Genomic DNA, 23,791 nt, shown 5'->3' with positions numbered 1-23,791 from the left:
ATGTTGAAGTCAACAATGTATTACCAGTGTAATGTCGGGAAACCGAAAAAATATTACACACTGAGTGTTTAGAATAATTCTAATGATTCATCACTATAAACCAATTCGTTATTCCTTTGTTATATCCACTTTTTTGAAACAATGAATTCTTTATCTAAATCTCAAATAGTAAATGTACATCTGTCTTCATTGTAAATGTTAATCTACTAAGCCAGCCCACTTCCTACATCTTTAAAAACCTTCTCTAATTACTTGGTAAAAAAGAAACGATCGGTGGCGGTCTTCTCACCCCGCTAATTAACAGTATCATTCATTCCTCCGGTTTTCTATTATTCAACTTAATGTAGTGTCGATTCACATTTTGAAAGAAAATAGATGATATCTGGGTCGATCTTACTGGCAGACAAGAAGCAAAGGATTCACTCCAAGTTCTACAAACTTGAAGTAAGTCCAGGGAGCTTAACTAATCCAAATCATCTACTCTTCTGACCAAAACGATAAATCCAAGACAGTTAGTGCTTAGAAAATGAAGCTGAATTGTCGTCAAAACGTTTCGAAATCAGAAAAAGTGCGGAGTAACTTTAACAGAAATTTTCATTATCACGACTTCAATTCAATTATTTGAGTTTTTTTTTTTTTTTTGTGAGAATTGGGCAAAGACTTTGTCATACAACAACAGATATTTCGCGCTTAAAGCAATATTTAGCTTTATTTGTAAAAATTAACATTCAGAAAGTGTGCAATTTTGAGATCTGTGGGATTATCACGTGCAAATATGCTTGGTTTTCAAATTATTTTGATAATTTGAAAAAAAGGAGAATAATGGATGTTTGTAATGTTAAGTCTGAGCTGACCAATTTTTCCATTATTTTCATTATTTGATTTCACTAACAAAAATTTGCGGTCGTGAAGGAAGTTAACAAATATCTTGGTGAGATTTAGCTAGTTATAAATCAAAAGAAACGAAGTGACAATGTAAACTGTCTCTACTTGGGAGAACTTTTCTTTTTAAGGCTGGATTAAAAAATCAACTTACTCAATTCTATTAAATTCCTAATTGCTGTAAGATGCAGACATTGGAAATATTCATAAGAAATGATTAATAATTTGCAATCAATTTTTGCTATAATACAAATGGTAAGAGAAAGACAGGTTGGATGAGGTAAAGACAGATAAATAGTTGTTTCACTTCAATTCTTTGTTTCTGGAAAAATGTTGATCGCTTGATTAATTTGTTTAAAATCGAAATTGCATCAATTTCTTATTGTAGCCTTCAGATATGTTTTAAATGGATCTGATTAAAGGAATGAAGTTTAGCACGAATCATAATGATTAAGTCAGCTGCAATTTTCTTACAATATCATGAGTAACCTTGGCAACGTCTTCACTAAACTAAAAGCATTTCAGAAAACACATTCACAACATTAATTCTCTGGACTCCATGATCGACAGAAATTCAACTTATCCCTTGTATACATATGCCTATGTATGTATGTGTGTATGTGTACGTGTGTGTGTATATATATATATGCATGATGTATTTCATTCTTGAATGTCTGCTATATTGAAATACTGAGTAAATTACAACTTGAACAAATACATTTATATCACATTAGAAAGAGAAGTAAAGATTCCTATAGAAGTTAGAACATTCTTATATTACTCTTACTCTGCTGGCACGTCCGCATTGTACTGCATATGTTCATTATTAATTTTTCCTGTCAACTAACTCTTTTTTAGCATGAGAACTATTCACTTATATTCTGATGAAATTATTGATTATGATTGTTCTTTTTTACATTTCCATTTTTTTGTTTGTAAGAGTAATTTTATACTCATAAAAATGGAAATCAAAATTGGAATGGGCATTAAATGTAAAATCAATTAAAATGGAAAATCTTAGCTATGCAATTCTAATTACATTCTAACTGCTCCAAAAATATTACGAAATATCGGTAGTGGTAGATTTGTCAGAAAATAGCTCATGAATTTAAATTATATTCCGGCAACTTCCTTCGGGAAATTAAGAAATGCAATGATGATTTACCTCGGTAACCATTATATAGTACTTGGGTGATGATTTGGCTAGTTTCTATTTATTATATTTCTTTGAGGTAATACATTTGGATTCTGTATTTCGATTCTTAGATATTTCACAATGTTTGTGCGTTAATTAATCGTTTACACTTCTTCCATCAAAATAACATATTTCATAATGGTAGCTCACGTTTTTCTTTTGGTTACAAATTTACAACTTTTCACTTTTCTACTTCAACATCGTTTGCAAAAATAATAACTACCTTATTCAAGACAACGACATTTGAAAAAATAACGCATGGAAATAACTCGAGGGAAGCTGTTCTTGTTTAAATGAAAATGATAATCAGGAATGAATGCAGCAGATACATACACAAATTATTATCATTTCATCATACAAAGCAAATTACCCATTGATAGTATACACATGAAGTAGTTGGTAATTTCAACCTTCAATTTATAATCCCAACTTCAGGCTTACTTACATTATTGTCAGTTTTTTAGCTTTTTCTGAAATACCAAGAATATAATATATATCATTAGGTTCTATCGAGCCATCTATATTCCTGTACTCCAATAAGGTTTTCAAATTAAACTTTGCAATCATTTTAAATGGTAGTGTAATATAAGCAATGTAAACCGCTTTCATGATAATAGCAAGAAAAAAAAAAAACTTTTTCAACAATATTTATGATCAAATTTTCTTAAATCCACTTCGTGAGAAAGATTCATATTTACTAAACTGCCAAAACAAAGGAAAAGGACAAGATTATTCAGTCACTCCTGACGTCTCGTTATTACGACGATTGGGATTTCTCCGTGATCAATTATGTTTTAAATATCTTTTTCAGGAATAATTTCAAAAGCTGAAAACAAAATAGTGTTTGTTATATTCAGGATAATTCACGTATGTGCTCCGGATGGTTCGAACATACACCTGGAATCCTTCAACTCAGTCAAATTTAACAATAATTGGTAATATTAATAGTGAAGACGACAAGACAATAACAAATTCGCTGCCAGATACATCTGTAAATTTATGTTCTACTCACTGCTTGTCAGAGAAAGCCATCTATAGACCAAATTATAAAAATGGCCAGGCAATAAATATATCTACTTCTGTTCTCAAAGATACTGCACAAAATGATACAGCAAGTAATTCTGCAAAAGTTTTGCCCGGTTGCAATAATCATATTGAATGCCCGCAACATATGTTACAATCTGAAACAGCGTCTTTATGGCAACCTTACCATCATCAGTCATTCCCAGTCTATTACCCTATTCCGCTTGATTTTCCAACCAACCTTTACCACTGGAGACCTCATCTGTTTTCATCTCAAATAACAACACCAGTTATGTTTGAGCAAACAACGAACTTTAGGCCTGATCTATGGCAGCTCAGGCCTATCCAAATTGGTTGTAAGGTTTATTATGAACCAGTGACCAGTAGTTCCACACTTTATAGTAGCTCAACATCAATTATACCCCATTTCGTTACAACCGCAAATTTGGTAACCATTCCAAACAATGCCCAACTTCAAAATGTAAGTCCTCTTCACTGCTATGAAAATGCTTTTTCTTCACTCTGATTATAACTTCAATTTCTTTTCCATCAAAATTAAAAGGAAAGCGGAAGTGTTCCCAATTTCATTTATGATTTACGATTTTCAGCAGCATTTAGAGAGCAAACTTAGGCATTCATCGCTGTTTTCATTATAACCAACTACTTTTCAGGTTAACCTATCTCACTTACCAAGTGTCGCTATCTCTTCATTGTCTACTGATAATATTAATGAACAAAATAAATTATTGCGTTCAGAAGCATGTGGCATTAATCACTCCATGACCTGCGGGTAAAACTAAAGTACTTCAGAATTCTTCAAGTTATTTTTGCTGCTAAAAATAGTGAGATCATAACAATTGTTGTTGAAATTTATACCAACCCAAAACTGCTTTATTCCATGTTCAAAAAATTTTTTATTTCTTTCGGGCTTGGTCCTTTCAGTAACAACGGCTCAATAAATTCGTCATCGGCTCTTAATGCTCCTCAACCAAAAAGTGAGATTCGTGGAACTCCTTCTTGGCATACACCAGTCTTGATAACAAGAGAAGGTTTTATGTTTGATAGGGTTTGTTACTATTTATCTCTTTAACTTGCAATTTAACAAATGTCAGTTTGATAAGGTTAAACCGTTAATTTCCAGGTCCATAAATATGTGTTCGCCGCAGTTACATTCTTTATCCAAAATTGTTGCTTTTTCGTTTTCTGCGTTTGACCTTTCTTTGATTTGTAAAAATCCTCCAATATGATGTGAGGACCTTGAAAATTTTGCAGTAACGAAGTGTCTTTAATGTTAGTTTTTTCTTTTGCATTAACTATTTGATTTTAGAAGACCAACGAAAGTCCAACTGTTTCCACTTTCCAAAATCCGCAGTGCGAAACTTCTAATCAGCAGCGTCAGTTGAATTATTTTCTTAGCAGTTCAATGAAAAATAACTTAATATTTCCTTTCCTTCCAAAAAATCGCGCAAAATTGCCATGAAAAAATTTGAATGTTGAGAAATCTATAATAACTTCATTTCGGTTTGCAACACTGTTGTTTTGAACTGCTTTTCATGGTGTCACAATGATCAGGTTGGAAAGTTATTCATACAATAAACTTTCAGTACATGAGCATTCTTTATCACACAAGATAACACCCTCAGTACAACACCAATGTTACCAAAAATTGATCACTATTGATTCAACGGAGCAATATAAACGTGACCTGCAATTACAAATTGAGCAGAATCGACGTCGTAAAGAGGAAGAACAGCAACGTGAACTGGAAATAGAAAGAAAAGAAATGATAAAGTAAGGTTATTAATAAATGAGAATTAATATCAACACTTAAGATTATTTACACGTATTCAATTTATTACTGATATCACTTTCATTGAGGAATTTTCCCAATTAATTTGAAGGCTGAGATTTTTCTCAACCAAACAAGTTTTATAGATTCGAGGAGTACAGACGAAAAGCACAACAAGAGGTTGAGGAAGAAGAACGTAAGGAAAAAGAAAAAATATTGGAAGCTCAACGTAGAGCAGCTCGCATGCGAGCGTTACACGAAGAAATAGCATTGAAGGACCGTCATGAAGCGAAAAATCGTATGAGACGTAATGTTCCTTGCAGTGTCGGTCAGTGTAATCATCATTATAGAGAAAGTAGTATTCATTCGACAGTATCAGTAGTATTGGTGAAATTTTTTGATACGTAGTATAATAATGTGCTGAGGCTGTTATTGTTTGATGACTGTTTCCCCTAGGCAGTTTGTTCAATTTAAACATTGAAAATCGGTACTCCAGGAAGTGCAGTCTTATTTTTCTTTCTAGAAGGTACAAAAACTTTGGAAGAAAGAGCATCTTCAAGAGATGAATCAAATGACCTGGAATGGTGGGAGAAGAAAAAGGAACATGTGAATGATAATGCAAAAAGATCAGTTCATTCACCGGTTATTCCAGCTCTTCGGTTTGTTGTTGTAGTTCTGTCATTCCTGAAATAGTTTACACTACATCAGGTCTTATTATCCAACTGTCAATTCAGTCGTAAATATCGGAAAACCCTGTTGTTATTACCAGTGTTTGACGTTAACACACATGCTTGCTTCTCAAAAATCTTTCAGGAAGAAGAATGAAACTTTTGCTGATTTTTCACGAAGTACACCTCTTGAAATATCTACGAATAATACAAATGTACCTAGCTGCGTTCCATTAGATCGATCTAATAAATTGCATTCAAGGTAATTTCTACAAAGATTTAGTAAAGTACAAATAAAGGAAAATTTTTTGCATTCCAACTTCCTTCTAGAACTAGGCCTATTTTGTCATAATGCAAGAGGTATAATTTCGAGAAACATCAAGCTTAATGATGAATTTTGGAAAGCTTCAAACAACTTAAAAAGATGCTTTTATACATTGATCGACCAAGTGGACTGGTCAGGGAATGATTTAACGATCATGCCTTCAAATCTGGTGTATCATTAAGTATGCTTACACAGTCGTTTTCCAAAATGGTCATGTGCATTCATTGTAGATTACGTCGGCGCTGTTATCATTCATCCCTGACTCTGGGATGGGACAGCAGCTCGGATTCAATACGTCTTCGTCAAAAAAGTCCTCACATTCGCCAACAAAATGAATCATCGTCGATCAGTTTACAGTAAGGAATTTGGACGATTATTTATTATATGTTATCGATACTTCGATCTCATCAGAGCGGGAAAATACTTATGAAACATAAAATGAAGGATGAAATCACAGTCAATCGGCTTATTTAAGATAGAGAAAGTATAATTGTCTAGAATATCTTAACGCAGCTTGAGTAAAATTTTAAAATCAGTTTTGCAGCAAATATAATGAAAGCGAAATGATGTGTAAGGCACAAAATTCATGTATTTTATGAATCAGCTCTTGGAATGGGTGAGGTATTTCAATCAGTCCGCTAAAGATTACGAAAAAGAAGTGCCAGCTATAATTCAACAAATTTTCGTTAATTTTCATTAGCTTTTTCGATAGTTTGTCTTTACATAATAAACGACGTTCTGAAATGCAAAAAATCATCTAACAATCAAAATGAGTTCGAGGAGCAGATCTTTTAAATCTAGTACATTACTAAAAATAAGCATCAAATAAGACCTGCCAAGTCATTCATCTGATTTCTAGGTTGATATGACTATGCATGCATTTACCTCAGCAACTGGAAAGGAATAATATTTTTCCAAGAAAAGGCTTCCAGCGGATTTTTTTTTATTTAAAAATTTATTTGTTTGTTTCAATACAAGTTACTCTCGCTGGTTTCCCAACTACTCTATCATTCCTCAGCTGTCACACAGCCTGAAATGGAAACAATGACAGCTTATTTTTCCAGCTTTATCAATATCAACTTAAAGCAACATGAGATTTTTGTCAACAATGTTTTTATTTTTACTTTGGTGGCAGCAAATTTTCATAAAAATAGTGCCTGTATTCATAAAAGTTTGTAAAACGATGTTTTTTAAATCAAGAAAATGTAGGGAATAGATAGACTAAGTTCAGGAAGGTTTTCTTCATCTAATCAATACTAAATACTAAAATTATAACACACTGAGAAGATGTTATATTTTGTTCTGATCGAAAAAAAAATTTAAGAAAAAGGGAAATGTAATATATGAACAAAAAACTGTCTAAGACCATTTCCAGAGCACTCGTCCAGTTTAAAACTATTGACGTGGATTTACTATACAGTAGTAAATGCATCTGTTTAATTTTTATTGCAATAGCAAATTATTTATAGAAAGAGAAATTATTGTTTATAGGAAATCTTCTTAGACCAACAGAAACTATGACAGTCAGTGTAACATATATTGACTATCTAAATACCTATGCACACAAACAAATATAATAATTGATATTCTATACATTTACTATAAAATGTAAAACGGGACGAAAATCTACGAATGGAAATGCTAACTTATTTAATGACTTCCAGAACAATTAAATTTTCAACAGAATCTATTTGATGTATTTGTGAATTTATTTTAACCTACGTGAACTTGCGTAAATCACTTTCCGTTCAATGCAGTAAACTTTCCCGTGCTACAGAGCTGCATTCCAAATGCCGTTGAAATTGATGTTTGCATTGTGTGCCTATGTTTTGAGGTTGGCGCGGTATTCGAAATTTCAGCCCTTTTTGGCGCGCATACTTTTTTGCACTTTGTTGAGTATTTGATGGTGCGATGAGTTTAGGGAAGTTCTGGTCCTTTGTGTTATGCGATGTTTCAGTCTGTGCAATATATCATTTCTTTGAAATGTAGTATTGATGCTTCGGGTAATTTTCCCCTTCACTTTTCACCAGTGAGCCACATTCTCGTCCATTTGTGCTCTTTTTCAATACTTAACCCGCCAGTGCATTCTTTTTCTCCTGACTTTGTGATTGCCTTGTGATACTGTTATGCATGATCTATCAGCAAAAATGAATGCGTGGGGATCAAAAACCAGTCATAATGTATAGTACAAGACATGAGAATTTCTTTTTTTTTTCAGGCATAAGATGATGGATTTCGGTTCATTAGCAAAGCAGTTAAAAGAAATATGTGGTATAGAAGGGACTCTAACAGCTGTAAGCAAATATCTCGTATTCTTCTAACATACTTCAGATGTTTCGTCATATTTTATATCTCCCTTGGTGACATGATTACAAACAGATAATAACTAATGCAAAACATTAAGGATGGTTGGCAAATAGTGCATCGCATATTGGAAAATGAAACATTCCTCAGTGCCTTACAAACAGATGGCCATGCGTTCAGTCCAGATCATAATCAACTTTTGAAGAAGCTAGGAGACTGCGCAGTTCTAGTAACTCCTTTTTCTTTTCACAACCTTTGTAGTCAAAAGATTAAGATTGTCGTCAGGGAGTGAGTTCGTGAAGATCATATGGCCTTATTATCAAGTATGTGAATCCGGAAAATCAGCTAAATCATGAGAGAACTAACATTTAAATGTACATTGGCGTTTTAGGTAAATCCACAGCTTACTTTTGCTACAGTAATTTTACTTGACTTTACTCAATGTATAGGAGATGGAACAAAATCACGTTGTTAGAACAGCAAAGAAATACAATCGACGAGCTTTTGAAGCTTTCAGAACTGCTCTATGGTATTTTGTAGGAAAAATTGGTAAGCCTGGTTCCGTTGTTAAGAGTTGTATAGTGGTTGCACTTTCTAATACTTTTATCAACACAACCTTATTGCTCTATAAATACCATAAAATTGATTCAAGATCAGATGGATTTGCAGATACTGTTAACATAGATCTCATGGATTATTTACTGAGACTTTTGCGTTGTACGTCGTCAGACGCAAGACATGTTGTGGACAGTGAGCTCGCTGTCTTGCATCGAAATTTCGCTGCAGACGTCACTGCTTTATTAGCAATGTTTTTGGAAAAGAAGTCGACTTTGACTTTGAGATCTCACCATTGCTACGGTAAAGATGAAGTGTTTAGAAAAAGAAAAGTTCCCTTTAGTTTCCAGTCTTCTAACTTTAAATCTAAATCTTTTCCAGGCTTGTGGACAAACTGCATGCAGTTATGTCTACGCTACATTGGTATTCGTGATTATAGTTCTACCTTACGTACTTGCTCTTGGATTCTTTTACAAATAGCTCGTGCTACTAAATATTGTGGCCTTATGTTGCTTGTAGAACAGATGACTGGAAAAACTGCAGAAATGTTGAGCAAATATTTGTAAGTTTTCTTATAAGCCGAAAAGCTTTTCATTTAATTTTAGTTTTATTTTTTCTTTTCAGAAGATCTCAATGTAATATTTATTCCCAAAAGTGTTAAACCACCAATGATTTGGATTCTAAAAGACATTTGGATCATAAGTTTATTGCAATTTTTAGTAATACTATATTAAGGATATACTTTTTTTTTTTTTTCAGGCTTAGCTACCACACGGGTTATAAGACTTTTATGTTATCTGATGATTTCTATGTCAACCTTCTGCGTATTTTTAATGAATTTTTTTTTGAATTTGGAGCTAAGAATTGGCATTTGATGAGTATGGTATGTGGTTACGGAGTCATTTCATTGTATTTATAAGGGTGGCAATTTCAAATTTTGATGTTCTTTTTTTTGAGCAATCTCGAGAATTTTCTGACTTAATTGGTCGAGCTTGGACTGATACAATTTCTTTATGGCAGTCACGAAAATTCGCTGAGGAGCTGATATCATCATTGAATGAGGTAATCACTGTAGATATGAATATTTGTTTATGCTGAATGGTTTTCAGTAACTGACAATATAACAGTGTGACTGAGAGTTAGGATGTAGCAACCACACTAAGTAGCAACTCCATTTTGTCTTTTTAGAACAATAAGTCTTCATATTTGTTTTACAGCAGTCCAAATTTATTGAATTTATATTTATAATGCACCACCCGGATTGCGTTCTTGGTTTTCCATTATTGTCAAATTCTATGAGGGCTTTATTGAATCAGATTCTGGATGCGGCTATTAACTGTATGAATGGGTTATCGATACTTCAGAAGAATATATACCGGTAATTTTTGAGTTAGCTATTGCAGACTGGTGATCTAATATGTATCATTGCGATGGAATAAGAATTATATCAAAAAACTGGGCTTTCCTTTCATTTTTTTTTTTTAAATAGCCAAGTCGTCTGTTTAAGGGAGCACACTATGTTTAATCTTCTGCCACATTGGATCAACGTTTTTTTTTTTTTTTTAAGTGGTAGACATGTTTTATCGTTTTATGTTTGATTTTTTGTTGAAGAATGGGACAAATACAGTTATTACCAGATGGAGTTGTTAGTTTGCTAGCCAGGCTTCTTACTCTTGATATCGTACAAAATACCGATGATTCTCATTTTGGCCATCTGCTCTTTACACTGATTCAAGAAAAGGATGAGCGATGGTTTGTTCACATTTTACTAATAACCCTTTCAAAATAGTTATAAAAATTTGAGTAAAAAAAAAAAAAAAAAAAAATTAAAGCTTAACACAGAAATTTGGTTTACCATAACTGACAATAATTTCTGCATTTTTGCATAGTTTGCCTCTGTTTAGTAGTTTGCCTCTGTTTCAGGTGCCAGTTAATCGGAAAACTTTTTGTCCGATGGAGCCATCGTTTGTCACTTCAAATGAAAAAGGAACTTTTTGCGTATATCATTCAATCGTCGATTGCGGTACATAGGTAACAAAATTGTTTGGTTTCTATATTTATTTTATGAGTTGTTAAACCAGTTATGGAACACTCGGATTATTCCTGTAAATTTTCTTTTAGTAATGGAAAGTTTTCCAAAAGGGACATTCATATTTTATAATTCAGCTTCGTACTCTGCTGCTTCCTGTAAAATTTATTTTTTGACAATAATTTTTACATTTCTGCATTAATGGTTGACTTTTGTTCCGGATCCCAGTTAATTAAAAAGGTTCTGTTCGATGGAGCTATCGTTTGCGTATAAGGACTGAAAACCAATAATCCGGCTTCTTTTCTATTTTTATTAAACAGTTTAGTTAAGTAATTTCCAGAGAAGGGTTGCTGATATGGTATTTGAAGGCTATGGCATCTGTTGCGGAATCATCTGTTATAGAAAAGCTTGAAAAGGAGCATTGTACATATCTATGGAAGTTTACACTTTCATTGCTGCAGTCACAGTCTCAAAATGTTTCAGAATTTGCAATCCATTTGCTGCACAAAATCATAATTCCTTGTACGCTTTTTGATATGTCAAGGTTTTATTATATCCATTTTTTGAGAAAGAAAGTATTTGTAAACTTTATTTCAAATTCAGGTGCGAGGAGGTTAAAACTAGAGGATACCAACGTGACTAAAATCATCTGGAGCAATATAAGTCGCTTGAATATCTGTACTGCTAGAATAGCCTTTTTTTTGGCTCATGTGTTGAGTAATTTCGAATTTGATGAACATTTTGAAACCCAGTACACTCTTTTTCATTCTCCAGTTTCATCTAATATCAGTTGTTTTTTGCAATAGCTGTTGTTCAGTCAATATTTTACCTAACTTTTTAACGAACATTGAATATTTGAATCAGGTCTATTGATGAAACTGCAGTGAGAGGATGGACTTTCCGATGTGCAATACTGAAGTTTATTTTGAAGACCTCAGTGAAACCAGCGAATGTTCCAATAAATGCAGTTTTAGAAATATTGTGTTTTAAACCTGATTTCCATCATGAATCACCCGAATCAAGTAAATTATTTCTATGATTCGATGCGAAGATTCAGTTGGTTTAGATATGAGTTCAAATTTATTTAACCAAAATTTATTTACTGGCAGAACTCCAGGAAATTTTTTAAATGAAGCCATATTTAATCGTTCAAGTCTAAGAACAAAAGTAGTAGGAAATTGTGGTGTTGTTTAATGTGAAGTAATAGAAGAACCAAATTACAGATATCGGAAAATTAGAGCGTTATCTTATGAATCTTTTTTCAATTCCTGTTTCCGAAACATCACATCAAGTTGCCGGAAAAAAATATTTTGTCCACGAATTGGTGGAGTTTGTGGGAAATAATTTTATGCAATTATGGAAAAATATAAAGTTGGAAAATACAGATACCGAAACACTTCGTAAGTTTTACTGTTGGTTTTACAAAAATGGCACTAAATTGGAAAATAGATTGAAAGAAGGGCTGTGCTTGCGAACTCATCTTTTTATTATAACTCTCAGTGACAAGGCTTCTAATCGATCTATCTTTGTAATTCAAATTTGGAAATCCGAACACTTTTTTTTTTTTTTTTTTGAGAAGATGCAAAAAATATTCATGAATGAAATTTCTGGAAAAACGTTTTACTTTCTGTTACGTTTTATTTTTTTTACCATTGCTTCGCACTTGTTGTATTGTAAGATCTGACATAAGAAATTCTGTAAAACCGTTAAGTAAAGGAACGTTTTTGTATATATCTAGAATTTTTATTTCAACTATTGCTGATTGTGAATTAATATTATGTCAGCATGATTTATTTTGCCTTGTATTATTCTATTTAGAACGGAACCAAATCAGTTTATTTTTGACAGTGCAAAATTTTTTTTATTACTTTCGCATCTATGACGCATATTGTGATCCTCTCTTAAGCGTGCTACAGGTATTTGTTCAGTTGCTCTTTTAATTTTGTAACCAAATTTGTTAGCTTCGTTTATTCTTCTGATCTTTACTGTTGGTAATTCATATAGGTTATGTCTGTGGACCTTCCACGAATTATCCGCAACGATAAATTGACTGATGTTGATGAATGGCTTCTACCATTAGGAGTTAGAGGAAGCTGGCAGGCGGCTGATGAAAAATTAAGAAATACGATTTGTTTGAAGCTAAAACAAATATTGTTACAACAACTGATTGACGTTAAATGTCGATTCGCTGATAAAAAGGTGATTTTTAAAATTCAAAGTTGTCCAGGTGATTTTTTTTTTAATTTTCTTCCCTTGATGCTCTGTTCTTCTTTATTCTTTACTAATAATGGTGCAGTTAAGTGACGTTTTGTTGGATTTAAAAATTCCGCTAACTTATATGTAAAAACTTCTGAACTTGTGAGACTTTGGTCTAGGACTGGAATAAGGAATTATCAGGAAGAATTGATGCAGCATCGGATATTGTGTCGACTTATGTTAGTGAAGCAGTTCGCTGTTGCAATTCATTTAGTGAAGCCGTGTTTATTGTTGAACCATTTATTCAGCATGGCACTGTAGTGGAAAGGCGGAAATTTATAACCACTTTGCGGTTAGATTTTTATTTACGAAAAAGACATGCAAAGTGTGGCTCATTCTGTGTTCATTTTCACATAAGCATGATTTATGTTTAGCACATTTATGTATGTCTTTACTATTCATTCATCATCGAAGGTTTAGGGTTCTTTTTAAACCATCAATCATCAAGAGAATTAAGAGGTTTTATTGAGCGCGACATTTGTAAGTTTTCAGAACAATCGCCTTGACAGCCATGTTACAAGGTGAAGAAGAAAAGTCGGAAAGAAATGTCAATGAACTTATTATTACCGAGCTAATCCTTGCATATCTTCCGGTAAAAGATCATTTTCCAATGACATTCCATCTTGAATTTCTAGAAATTTTAACTATTCAACATGCTTATGATTTGTGAAGTGCGTAACTTTTTCAGTATGAATTAATATGAATTTAGGTGGAAGACTGGAAATTTTACGGTGTCTTATTCAATAATTTAGCTACTTTGCACAAGTGTTTACATTGCTCAGTTTGGCTGGACCAATCAGGTTTGGCAAAATTTGTCATGAGTGTTGATCTCCCGGACGAATTTCGCGCTAGCGTTGTCAAAAATATATATATGCCTCCACTGAAGCATAGAATTCATCTCAGAATATTAGCGTTTCTCATTAGTATGGGAACATCATATTTGTATAAGGTATTTGAAGTTTATCGTTTTTATTGATTCTGAAACACTGTTTCACACGTTGTGCTCTGTAGAAAGTCCCAACAAATCATCTTCAGTTGAATGTTTCTATTAGCTTCAGTTCTTTGCTTATTTGTTAGATAAATGATTTCATCGATTTACAGCATCTGATAAGGATTTTTCCATCATTCGATGCAATAATCGATTTGTTCCTTGAAGCAGCTGCCATTTGTTATGAAGTACAACCCTCACCAAATAACGGTTTTCTACCGGCAGATGATTTGAAGTATGCTGGTATTACTTTTTACATACAGGGTAATATTGGCTTTTAATCTGGTTTTCTTTGCAGGAGATTTGAAGTTATACGGGCAATTTCTGCTAATAGACAACCATTTCAACGTTACGTAAATGCAGAAGAAGTGAACACATCACACATGATGTATCTGGATATACTTTTTCTTGTTCAAGAAAAAACGTCAGTCCTGATTTATATCTGTTAATGTAGATTTTATATGTAAGCTATTTTAAGCCATCTCTCTGGGTGAGTTTTTATCTTAAAATTGGATTTTGGCTGAGTCAGTCTATTATCTTTGATGAATTCTGTGACCCTTTAATAGGAGGAAATTTAAGATTGAGCGAATTGTTCGACCGACTAGATTTCAAGAAATCGTTTGCTGCTGCTATAACGATGAATCTGTGTAGTTTTTTTGTGAAATTACGAAAATTACTGCGATTTTGCCGATTCCTGGGATACGAATTTCTGATATTTCGAGCTCTGAAAAGTTTCTTAAAATGTGATTTAAGTACATGCAGCATTTCGATGAAGCTCTTCATTATTGAAAATTGTGCAACACTTTGTTCACTAGCAGCAAGAAGTTGTTTGGCGAGCGCTTGGTAAAAAAATTTGAAATTTTCGAAGTGATCATATTCATATTCCCGGATTAATGTGTTTTAATATAATTATTATAATAAATGGATTTCGTAATGAATATAATGAAGACTGGTGCATTTTTATAATCTGATGTAACAATAACTGAAACTTTCCTTATTCCTTTAGGGAAGATTTCAATGTAACCAATCGTGTTTATCCTCCGTTAGCTTATCTTTGTCTTGTGAGAGAAAAAAGTGGAAAAGTGAAAAGGACTCTCACCGTTTCCATTTCTCTCACAAGTACAAATCGAAAAGAATTCTGATATTTTGCAATTTTTTTTAGGGGTAAACATATGTGTTGATATGTCCTGGTAAAGAGTAGATGAGAGATAATATTTTAACGAAATTCCTTTAATTGATACATTATTTTTTTCAATATTTTTTCAGGACTGAAAGCATCACTTACTTGCTGCAAAGCTGGTTTGATCTTTATGATTTACTACTAGAATTACACTATGACATGGCAATGGAAAAATTGTACTGTGTTTTCGACGTCTTCATAGATGACTCCGATTGTAAGGAGCAAATCATGGCACGAATAAACATGAAAATTTTTGAAAAAAATCATTTTCGAATTGAACATTTGCTTAAGGTATCAACTAATAAATTGTGATTCCTCATTAGTTATTTTAAAGTCACGTGAAGAAACTATATGAGTGGTTTTTTTTTTTTTTTTTTGATATTGCTTAATTGAAACAAACCTGATGTTTAGGAAACTCTTGGTCGATTCAATTTTTTACTCTGCAAGACATACTGGAAGTGGTTGTATGAGAATTTTGGCAAATTGGACGATCAAGGTTAGCTTTTTTTACATTTCGTGTGTTTATTGTTAGAATCAGTAACCACTGTATTTACCATGGTTTGTTTCATAGACACAGTAAAGGTGTTAGGTCAAGTATTACAAATTTGGTCTAAATACCCCACTTTGCGAAAGTTCATTGCTCCGTGTTTAACTCGTTTCGATTCTTTTTGCGTGAGCTCGTATTATCATATCTTTCCAATGGATATAAAGCTGGAAGAACTGATTGCATTATCTTTGCTTGAACTATTTTTCAACCCTTTGTAAGTTTGCATTTTTTTTAATTCTTAAATGTCTCAAAAATATTCTGAACAATTTCTATCCGTAAATCCGGACGAAATAAATTTTTAGTGAGTTATATCCATGCGAAGTCTATTCGTGGATATGTCAGATCCTATCAAGCTCCACTTTTAACGTGTATGTGAATAATGCGTTTAGCAACAATAGCAGCCAGTATGCGGTTGTTGAAAACGATTCTGTGAGTCCTTTTGCAGAAGGAAGCAAATGTAGAACTACAATCTGAGACACCCTAACTTTCGATTTGCTAAGTACTGCTTTAATGATTGTAACTGTATTTTTATTATTGTTTTTCTAAATTTTTACAACTTCCTTTATAAACTACCAATGCTGATAATGTCAGGAAATGTCACGAAATGGCGACTATGAAGAAGCTTTCGTATTATATTACGTTAAACAGTTTGCTGATCTTTTGCATTTATCATACGCCAGTATTTTATTAAAGATCGCGAATTATGTTGTTAGTTAATCTATTTCAAGATTCCCTTTTTTCGTTATTTTTAAACCATCTTTCATAAAATTATATCTAGATATCGTGACATAGAAATGACAATATCGAAATACACTAAGTCATAATTTGCAAAGCTTTATCGAGCTGAAGCTAATGCCAAATATATTACATGGATGAACCGATTTGATACGGATCGTATGTGGTTTAATTATCGGAGATGATTTAAACAGAACATTGAAAACGTGGTTTTTCTTCAAGGTCCATATTTCTGCCCAGTGGATGTCATATTACAACCATTAGATGCATTGCTATAAATAATGCTATAATATCCATTCTCACATCAATTACAGCTGTCATTTATACTTATATTGGTATTCAAAAGGTGAAAAATGTATAGTTTTCTCCTCATACATTTAATGGCTTTTTTTTTCTGCAGCCTGCTTTGGCTTTTACTTTGCTACCTTATCTTTTCGCTACGGCATACAAAGAAAGGCATGACATATCACAGTTTTGCGTGGATGTGAATTATTTACTTACGAATTTTCCTGAAAGATTGACTAGAAATGGTAAATTCAAGTTTATAAGTATAATTGTTTAAAAACATTTTTTTAAATATTCAGATAAAATTTTACGCAACATTTGAAATTTCACACCAGGAAATTGTAGATTACCCACTGGTAATTAGTATAGTGGCATGTATTCGACAAGCACATGTAAATTTGGCATCAGAGCTAGGTTTCCAGAGGTTACCATTTGATTTATCGAAGTTATCAAAAGTTTGTTTGGAAATCAATATGGCGAATGATGCAGATTACTTTCTGCATTGCTACCTCGATCGGTAAATATCATGTTCACTACTTTTTCAGATCGTGGTTGATTGCATGTTTCTTTTGCCTACCAACCTGTTGAAAAGTCAGTAGGGTTGTTATGTATATTGATAGATTAAACTGTTTAAATGCTTTAACTGTTTACACTGAATAATGAAAATAATTTTTTCCTTTTTATATTCTGCTAGTTCATTTTTAGTTTAAGCGATCCAATACGGCCAGTAATGCATATTTTGAATGAAAATCGCGGATTTTTCGACATGCTCGATGGAAAGGAAAATTCTGACAAGCCAGCCGAATTATTTATGGAGATATTGATAAAAATGGATGATGCAGATTCATTACGTCCACTTTCTCTACAAATAAAAGATAATAACCAAGTAAAATTTGAATTAGTTTCCCAGCTCAAAGTATAGCTTTGGTTCTTGTTTAAATTCAATGGTTTATTGATTTAAATTTGTTCCTTGTCACCCGCTTGTTCTCCAAAGTCCTAAATTCATGAATTTTAAATTGACGTTAGACGACAAATACGCATTTCCAAAAAAAAAAAAATATTATTAGCTAATGATTTCAGTGTCAAATGATTTTGGCAAAAAACCAGTGTGATTGGTCACATTTGGTTTCATTAGCGCCAACGACTGATTTAAAAAACCTTCAGTCTTTAGCATTTTATTATGCTGGTTTGGATGTTCCATCGGAATTCCAAGAAATGGCTAGTCTCGCTTGTGTTGAACTCCAACAATGGGATAAAGGTTTCTTAAAAATGTACTGTTTACTGGTTAATCAATTTATTGTTATCATAAGGACTATGAAATTTTATGTTAAACTTTTTTTGCAGTATTTTATCTTATTTCCACTATATTTTAAAGATACACCAAGGGAAACACTGGTCATCAGATATATTCCATAATGTACGCTCAGTTAAAAAAACAGTTGGAATTATCTCAGTTGTTATCTGATATTGCCATGTGAGTATTTGCACATCATGCTTTAATAGTCTTCAGTGACTTCTATTTTTTATCTTCTGTTTGAAAGATAAACTCAAGTATTTTGCTGTTCTAATTTTCTCGCCATGGTTCAATTTTATTTCAGCAAGCGTAAGTGTGGTGAAATTGCCAAATCGTGGATTGTATCTCGAGACTTAATAAACGACTTAAGTCTCTGTTGTGAAGTGAATGATCTAGTGCAGCGAAACACACCTCCAGTTCGAGGCTCTATATTGAGTTGCCCATGGATAGTATGCAAGTATGGAGATGGACGTGTTCCAGCACGAATCCTTACTCCGTTGGTTGTGGCTCGAGCCGAGCACCTTTGCAAAAAAAATGCTTACGAAGTGAGCCTTATAATTTGTTTTTTCTTTTCCGTCTTTCACTTTTGTAAACTTTTTTTTTTTTTTCAGCGTGCTCTTCAAATTATTGAAAAGTATCGGAAATTTATGGATATTGATGGGAATGTATATCGTGAATACGACATCACAAAAGCTCGTATCTTGAAGAAATGTGGATACGAAGAAGCTGCTCGGTTGCTTTTGTCGCAGATTTGCTCCGCACGGCCAATCTGCGATCATTACAGCAGTAATTCTTTTGAACTTTCGCTCAAAGCTCGAATGCAATTAGCTGAATTTGATGTAGCAGCGTATAGATCGGATTTAGCCATTGAAGCTTTGCAAATGGTATATATCTTCGAAATTAAAATATTTTGTTTCAATTCACTCTTATATAATTAATCACATTTATTTTTGCTACTAAATTCGCATCAGAGAGATATTTATTATGTAAATGAAAGCTCCAAATATATCTTGCCTTATTTACTTCTTGTATTTTTTATTACTACTTCGCAGGGAAAGCTAGTCATTTACAAATGCATTGTTCAGATTGTGGAAAATGCATTGGATAGTGGATATGAAAATGTTTTGTTGGTAGCAAAAGCTTATAGGAAGCTTGCAATGAATGCTGAAAAGAAATTGTTATTACTGGAAGATTATTGTTCTTCTGAAACATTTAAAGTTAAAGAACGAGCAATTAGGAATTGGGAAAAAGAACTAGAAGCAATAAAGGAAGAAAAGCTTCAGGCTATCATGTTCGATGAATTTCATTGTTGAATCCATATTTTATTCAAATCTGAGTAGAAAAGAACAAATTACTGGTTATCAGAATCATCTATCCTAGTTTCATTCTTCGATCTTCATAAGACTCTAATGGATACTGAGCTCATTTGTATTTCTTTTCTGTTCTGTTGTCCGCAGCTTGTTGCCACTGTTTCGGCGTAGGTCGCTAGCAGCTCGTTTTTTTTAAAGAAAAATATTAACCATTTGGATGAAACTCAAGAGAAAAGTTGGCAATAAATTTAGATGGAACTCGGAGGAATAATATTAATAATATTCGTACACATCTTTTCACATCTTATTTATAGACAAGGGAAAACGCTGAAGCATGGAAAGATGCTTGAGGAAAAGCGAATTAGAAAAGAAAAGATGTTTGAAGAAAAGGAACTGGAGCAGTGCTGTAACGACAGAAATACCCTGGTTTCTGAACTTGTCCTTCATTCCATTTTTTTTTTTTTTTTTTTTTTCTTATAAGTAGCTAAAACAAGATTCTTAATGATTGTTGATACTGCTTGGCAGAAATTTTACTAAAATTTGCCAATCAGAATTTTTTACGAGAAATGTGTTGGGTTATTATTTGCTTATTTGAGATCTTGACGGCTTTGGATGCTTATCTAGCATCCTTAGAACTTGATGCAAGTGCTGCGGATATTCCTTACCGAATTTTATCATTTTTCGTTAAAGCCAAACATAACGAAAATTTGTTGGAGCCATTGAAGGTAAGTTTATGTATCAAGAAATGAGAACTGCAAAAATCTGTTGAGAAGCTTAAATTCTTTATTCTAAATCGACCATTCTGTCTATGTTACTGAACTTTGCTCAATATTGCAACTAGCTTTTGATTAATGTTTACATAATTTTGCTGATTGAGGTACGTTTAAATCGATTTCAATCACGTCCTTGGATACCTCTCATGAGTCACCTTTGTTCACATTTCTTCGATGATGCGCCTCTAGCTCCAATTGTGAGGGAGGTGAAATTATTACTGTTATTGCTGTTTTTATAAGTTATCTACAATTCCGGAATTATTGAGTAGAAAATTTGCAGATGATCTCAGCAGCACTGTTCGACTATCCATATCACGTCCTTCAACACATACTCTTCTATACCAGTTCGGTGCATGGGATGGCAGATTATCAGGTTTTCTCAGTTTCTTAGGCCCACTTGACAAATGTTGCAAAGCCAGTAAATTTTTTTTGACAGAGGAATTTTCATCGTAATTCTATTGTTTTGAGGGTCGATTACATCGAGTAGAAGATTTGTTAAAAGATGCTTCCACGAAAGATAAATCACTCACAAATCCAATAACGATCATGCAAAAAGCATTTTCTTTATACGCACAATTTGCAACTTCATCTGTTAAAGCGTTTCAGAATAAGAAATATGCAAGTTAGTTTCCAGAAATTGTGTAAAATAGTTACTCTCTTATGATTTTTTTTTTTTATTCCAATTTCTATGCACTCTTACAGGATCAAGAGCTTCCATTACGGGTTCTGTATTGTTAAATGAAATTCAAAGCCTTCGAAATGTTCCCATACCGGCTATCGAACAACCGGTCAGTTAATTTTAATAAAAAATTTGTGGTGGTTTAGGATATCATTTCTGGTTTTTTTCTAAGAAAATTGCGTTCGTTTTTTTAGTTGATATGTTTCAGCTGACTGATGACTCTTCGCAACTTATCACTTTCGTGAAAATTGAATCAACAGTCATAGTTGCAGATGGTTTAACACAACCAACAATAGTTACAGTGGTTGGAAGTGATGGAAAAGTTCGCAAATTAATTTTCAAGGTAATTCATTTAACGAATTTCATTTTTTGTGTTCATGCCACGATTTATTAGTTTGTATAAAATGTATTAGAACGAGGATTTACGGCAAGATTCGCTTGTTGAACAGCTTTTTACGGTGGTGAACATTCTGTTGATGGATGGAAAAACATTTCCACTACGTACTTATCATGTCATGCCAATTAATTCGAATGCTGGAATAATCGAATTTTGTTTGGGGACAGTTTCGCTTTGTGAGTATTGGATAAATTTTCGTGTGTTGGGTCAACAGACACCGTATGGTTAGATCAAAATGAAATCATAATAGATTTTTGTTTTTCAGCTCTTGTGGAACAAAAGGCAAATTTAAAAAATATTAAGACATAAATCTAAATTAGATCTCAGCAAATATATTAATCAGTGAGATGTAATTTGAAATATTAAGTATTATCTGGTCTAGGTAACTATATCTGTGGAGCAGATCGGAAAAGTGGTATGCACAAAAAGCTTTATCCTCTTGAAATGACGGCAGCTACTGCACGCTTCAAACTTTCACAGGTTTTTTTTTTTTTGATCAGCAGAAAATTTTTTTTTTGATCTGTTAGTAAATGATCCTACGATGCGAATAAATGCAATATTCTCGTCGTGGACCTGAGACAAGAAATGTTTTTCTTAGTTGCTCTATGTGCTTATTTTATGATTTCTGTATATAGTATAATGGTATAGGCTCATGCAAATCAATCCAATATTGTGGAAACTTACGAAGAAATATGTAAGGGCATTCATCCTGTATTTCGGCATTTCTTTTATGATGCTTTCTCGAATCCATTTGAGTGGTTCTTTCGTATCAAAGACTATACAATATCTCTAGCCCGGTGGTCTATAGGTATATTTCTCTATTGTAATTAACAAATATTTTATAGCATTAATCTTTGGGATGAATATGTTGAACTATTAACAGTCGTAGTATTCTTTAACAAAAGTAAATGCAGTGTTTTTTCTTTTTTTTTTTTTTTTGTTACAGTGGGTTATATAGTCGGTTTGGGTGATCGCCATTTGAATAATATTATGGTTGAGAAAGAAACTGGTCGACTTGTTCACATCGACCTTGGTAATGTTTAGCTTTCATGTTATACTTTATATATCTTACAATGATTTTTTTCTGAATTTTTCCTTTGGATTTATTTTTTCTTGGTTATTATGAATTTTCTCTTTTACATTGTTGTGAGATTCTATGTTGCTTCTAAAATTTCTCTCCAAAGGTTTCATTTTTCACAAATGTTTTTTGATTCCATGATTTTTTTTATTCTTATACATATGTATTAAATCCTCAATTATTTTAACGCTCTGTTTTGTGGTTTTAAGGAATCGTATTTGAATTTGGTAAACGCAACTTGTTAGTACCTGAGCGAGTACCTTTTCGTTTGACAAGAGAAATCGTTGATCCCATTTTGATTGAGGGCATCAATGGAAAATTTAGGAGTATAGCAGTGGACACTTTGGATTGTTTGCGGAAGAACTCTCAGGTTTGTCAGAAAATTTTTAGTATTATTCAAGTACCATTAAAAATAACATTTTTGAAACTTACAGGCATTAATTGGTCTAGCACTGGTACTTTTACATGATCCACTAACGAAATATCTTGGTGGCGAAAATGGCAATCAGTTTGCAACCCTTGCGATTTGCCGATTGCGCGATAAATTGGCAGGAGTAGAAAATAGAATTTATATGGATCCCTCGCAACAGGTAATCACCTAGAGTTAAAGTGGCTTCAGGTAGCTTTTCATATTTAATTACGAAATTCTTTCGTTGAATTTTATTTATACTAATTTGTTGGCTGTTCATCGCTAGTATCGAATTATACTTTGTAATTCACATTATGAAAGTAAAATATCAATTTCCCACTGAAAAGTGAAACTCTTTATCCCAGAAATTCGTGGCAGTTTTCTTAGGTTTCTCATCTGATTAAAGAGGCAAGTGACCCAGAAAATCTTGCTCGAATGTTTGCTGGATGGATGCCCTTTCTATAGAGGATGACAGTACAGTATTTTCTTTTCATTACTAAACAAAATTTTCTGTTGCATATTTGAAAAACCACCTTATTTAAACTGACCAACGTGTTTTTTCTTTTAATGAAATATGTTTATTCCATTTTTTCTTAATAAATCTGTTGAAAGATGTGCTTTTAAATTCTGCCCTCCGATAAAATAATCTGTAAGAGCGTGAAAAATATACAAAATGGAATTGAGAAGAATGTTACAAGCTGTCGACCGATTTAAGCCCAACAAACAATGTATATTTTGAGCTTCAAACTTTTTAAATTAATGGCTGAATGAGATCATAGAATTATCAACTCATCGCATCCCGATTAATATGATAAAAAGAAAACATTCGATCATGTCGGTAAATATATTTGAATTGGCAACTTTGCTTAATTTACGTGAGTGTTTGTAGCTCAATTATTGCTCAATATTATAACAAAGTGATTCGATTGTGTTCAAACAGCTAGTACGATTAGTTCTAAAAAAATTTGTTCCAATTTTCAGGAAATCAATTTAATATTGACTAACTTCCAGATTAGCTCAGTTTCCTTGAGTTCTGAGGTGAAAGGTTTTATTTCATTTCACTGTTTGATTTTTATCTAGTTTCTCAAAG

At 32.9% G+C, this 23,791-nt stretch overlaps 2 protein-coding genes across 4 annotated transcripts; both read left to right on the top strand.

Moving 5' to 3' along the window:
• Nucleotides 1-2,957: 2,957 nt before the first annotated feature.
• Bm4003 (Uncharacterized protein) lies at nt 2,958-6,242 on the top strand (the record flags this gene model as incomplete). The annotated part of the gene is made up of 9 exons (XM_001899499.1): nt 2,958-3,581; nt 3,772-3,890; nt 4,043-4,166; nt 4,428-4,494; nt 4,705-4,891; nt 5,036-5,217; nt 5,413-5,548; nt 5,703-5,819; nt 6,113-6,242. 9 exons carry the CDS (start codon nt 2,958-2,960, stop codon nt 6,240-6,242), a joined length of 1,686 nt encoding a protein of 561 aa, XP_001899534.1.
• Nucleotides 6,243-8,107: 1,865 nt separating this feature from the next.
• Bma-atm-1 (Uncharacterized protein) lies at nt 8,108-23,166 on the top strand (the record flags this gene model as incomplete). Of its 3 annotated transcripts, XM_043073522.1 has the most annotated exons (49): nt 8,108-8,176; nt 8,287-8,415; nt 8,636-8,735; nt 8,856-9,044; nt 9,123-9,303; nt 9,501-9,624; nt 9,699-9,803; nt 9,959-10,119; nt 10,353-10,493; nt 10,665-10,772; nt 11,111-11,292; nt 11,374-11,521; nt 11,635-11,792; nt 11,994-12,170; nt 12,589-12,686; nt 12,775-12,969; nt 13,146-13,318; nt 13,519-13,618; nt 13,736-13,975; nt 14,128-14,249; nt 14,313-14,438; nt 14,594-14,857; nt 15,281-15,485; nt 15,606-15,690; nt 15,766-15,955; nt 16,044-16,170; nt 16,333-16,449; nt 16,877-17,006; nt 17,107-17,278; nt 17,467-17,647; nt 17,842-18,032; nt 18,137-18,235; nt 18,360-18,600; nt 18,667-18,939; nt 19,141-19,346; nt 19,680-19,791; nt 19,962-20,090; nt 20,243-20,344; nt 20,419-20,511; nt 20,607-20,760; nt 20,841-20,926; nt 21,026-21,160; nt 21,231-21,390; nt 21,597-21,694; nt 21,863-22,022; nt 22,161-22,247; nt 22,502-22,662; nt 22,727-22,882; nt 23,089-23,166. In XM_043073522.1, 49 exons carry the CDS (start codon nt 8,108-8,110, stop codon nt 23,164-23,166), a joined length of 7,218 nt encoding a protein of 2,405 aa, XP_042929456.1. The 3 variants fall into 3 exon arrangements, with proteins under 3 accessions (XP_042929456.1, XP_042929458.1, XP_042929457.1); XM_043073523.1 differs by lacking the exons at nt 8,108-8,176; nt 8,287-8,415 and having other exon boundaries at nt 8,639-8,735; XM_043073524.1 differs by lacking the exons at nt 21,231-21,390; nt 21,863-22,022; nt 22,161-22,247; ... (1 more) ...; nt 22,727-22,882; nt 23,089-23,166 and having other exon boundaries at nt 21,597-21,662.
• Between the last annotated feature and the right edge of the window lie 625 nt (nt 23,167-23,791).

Source organism: Brugia malayi (genome assembly GCF_000002995.4).
Source record: "Brugia malayi strain FR3 genome assembly, contig: Bm_v4_ChrX_scaffold_001, whole genome shotgun sequence".
Taxonomy (NCBI): domain Eukaryota; kingdom Metazoa; phylum Nematoda; class Chromadorea; order Rhabditida; family Onchocercidae; genus Brugia; species Brugia malayi.
Note: the sequence above shows the minus strand (reverse complement) of the source record. Positions and strands in the feature narration are given on the sequence as shown.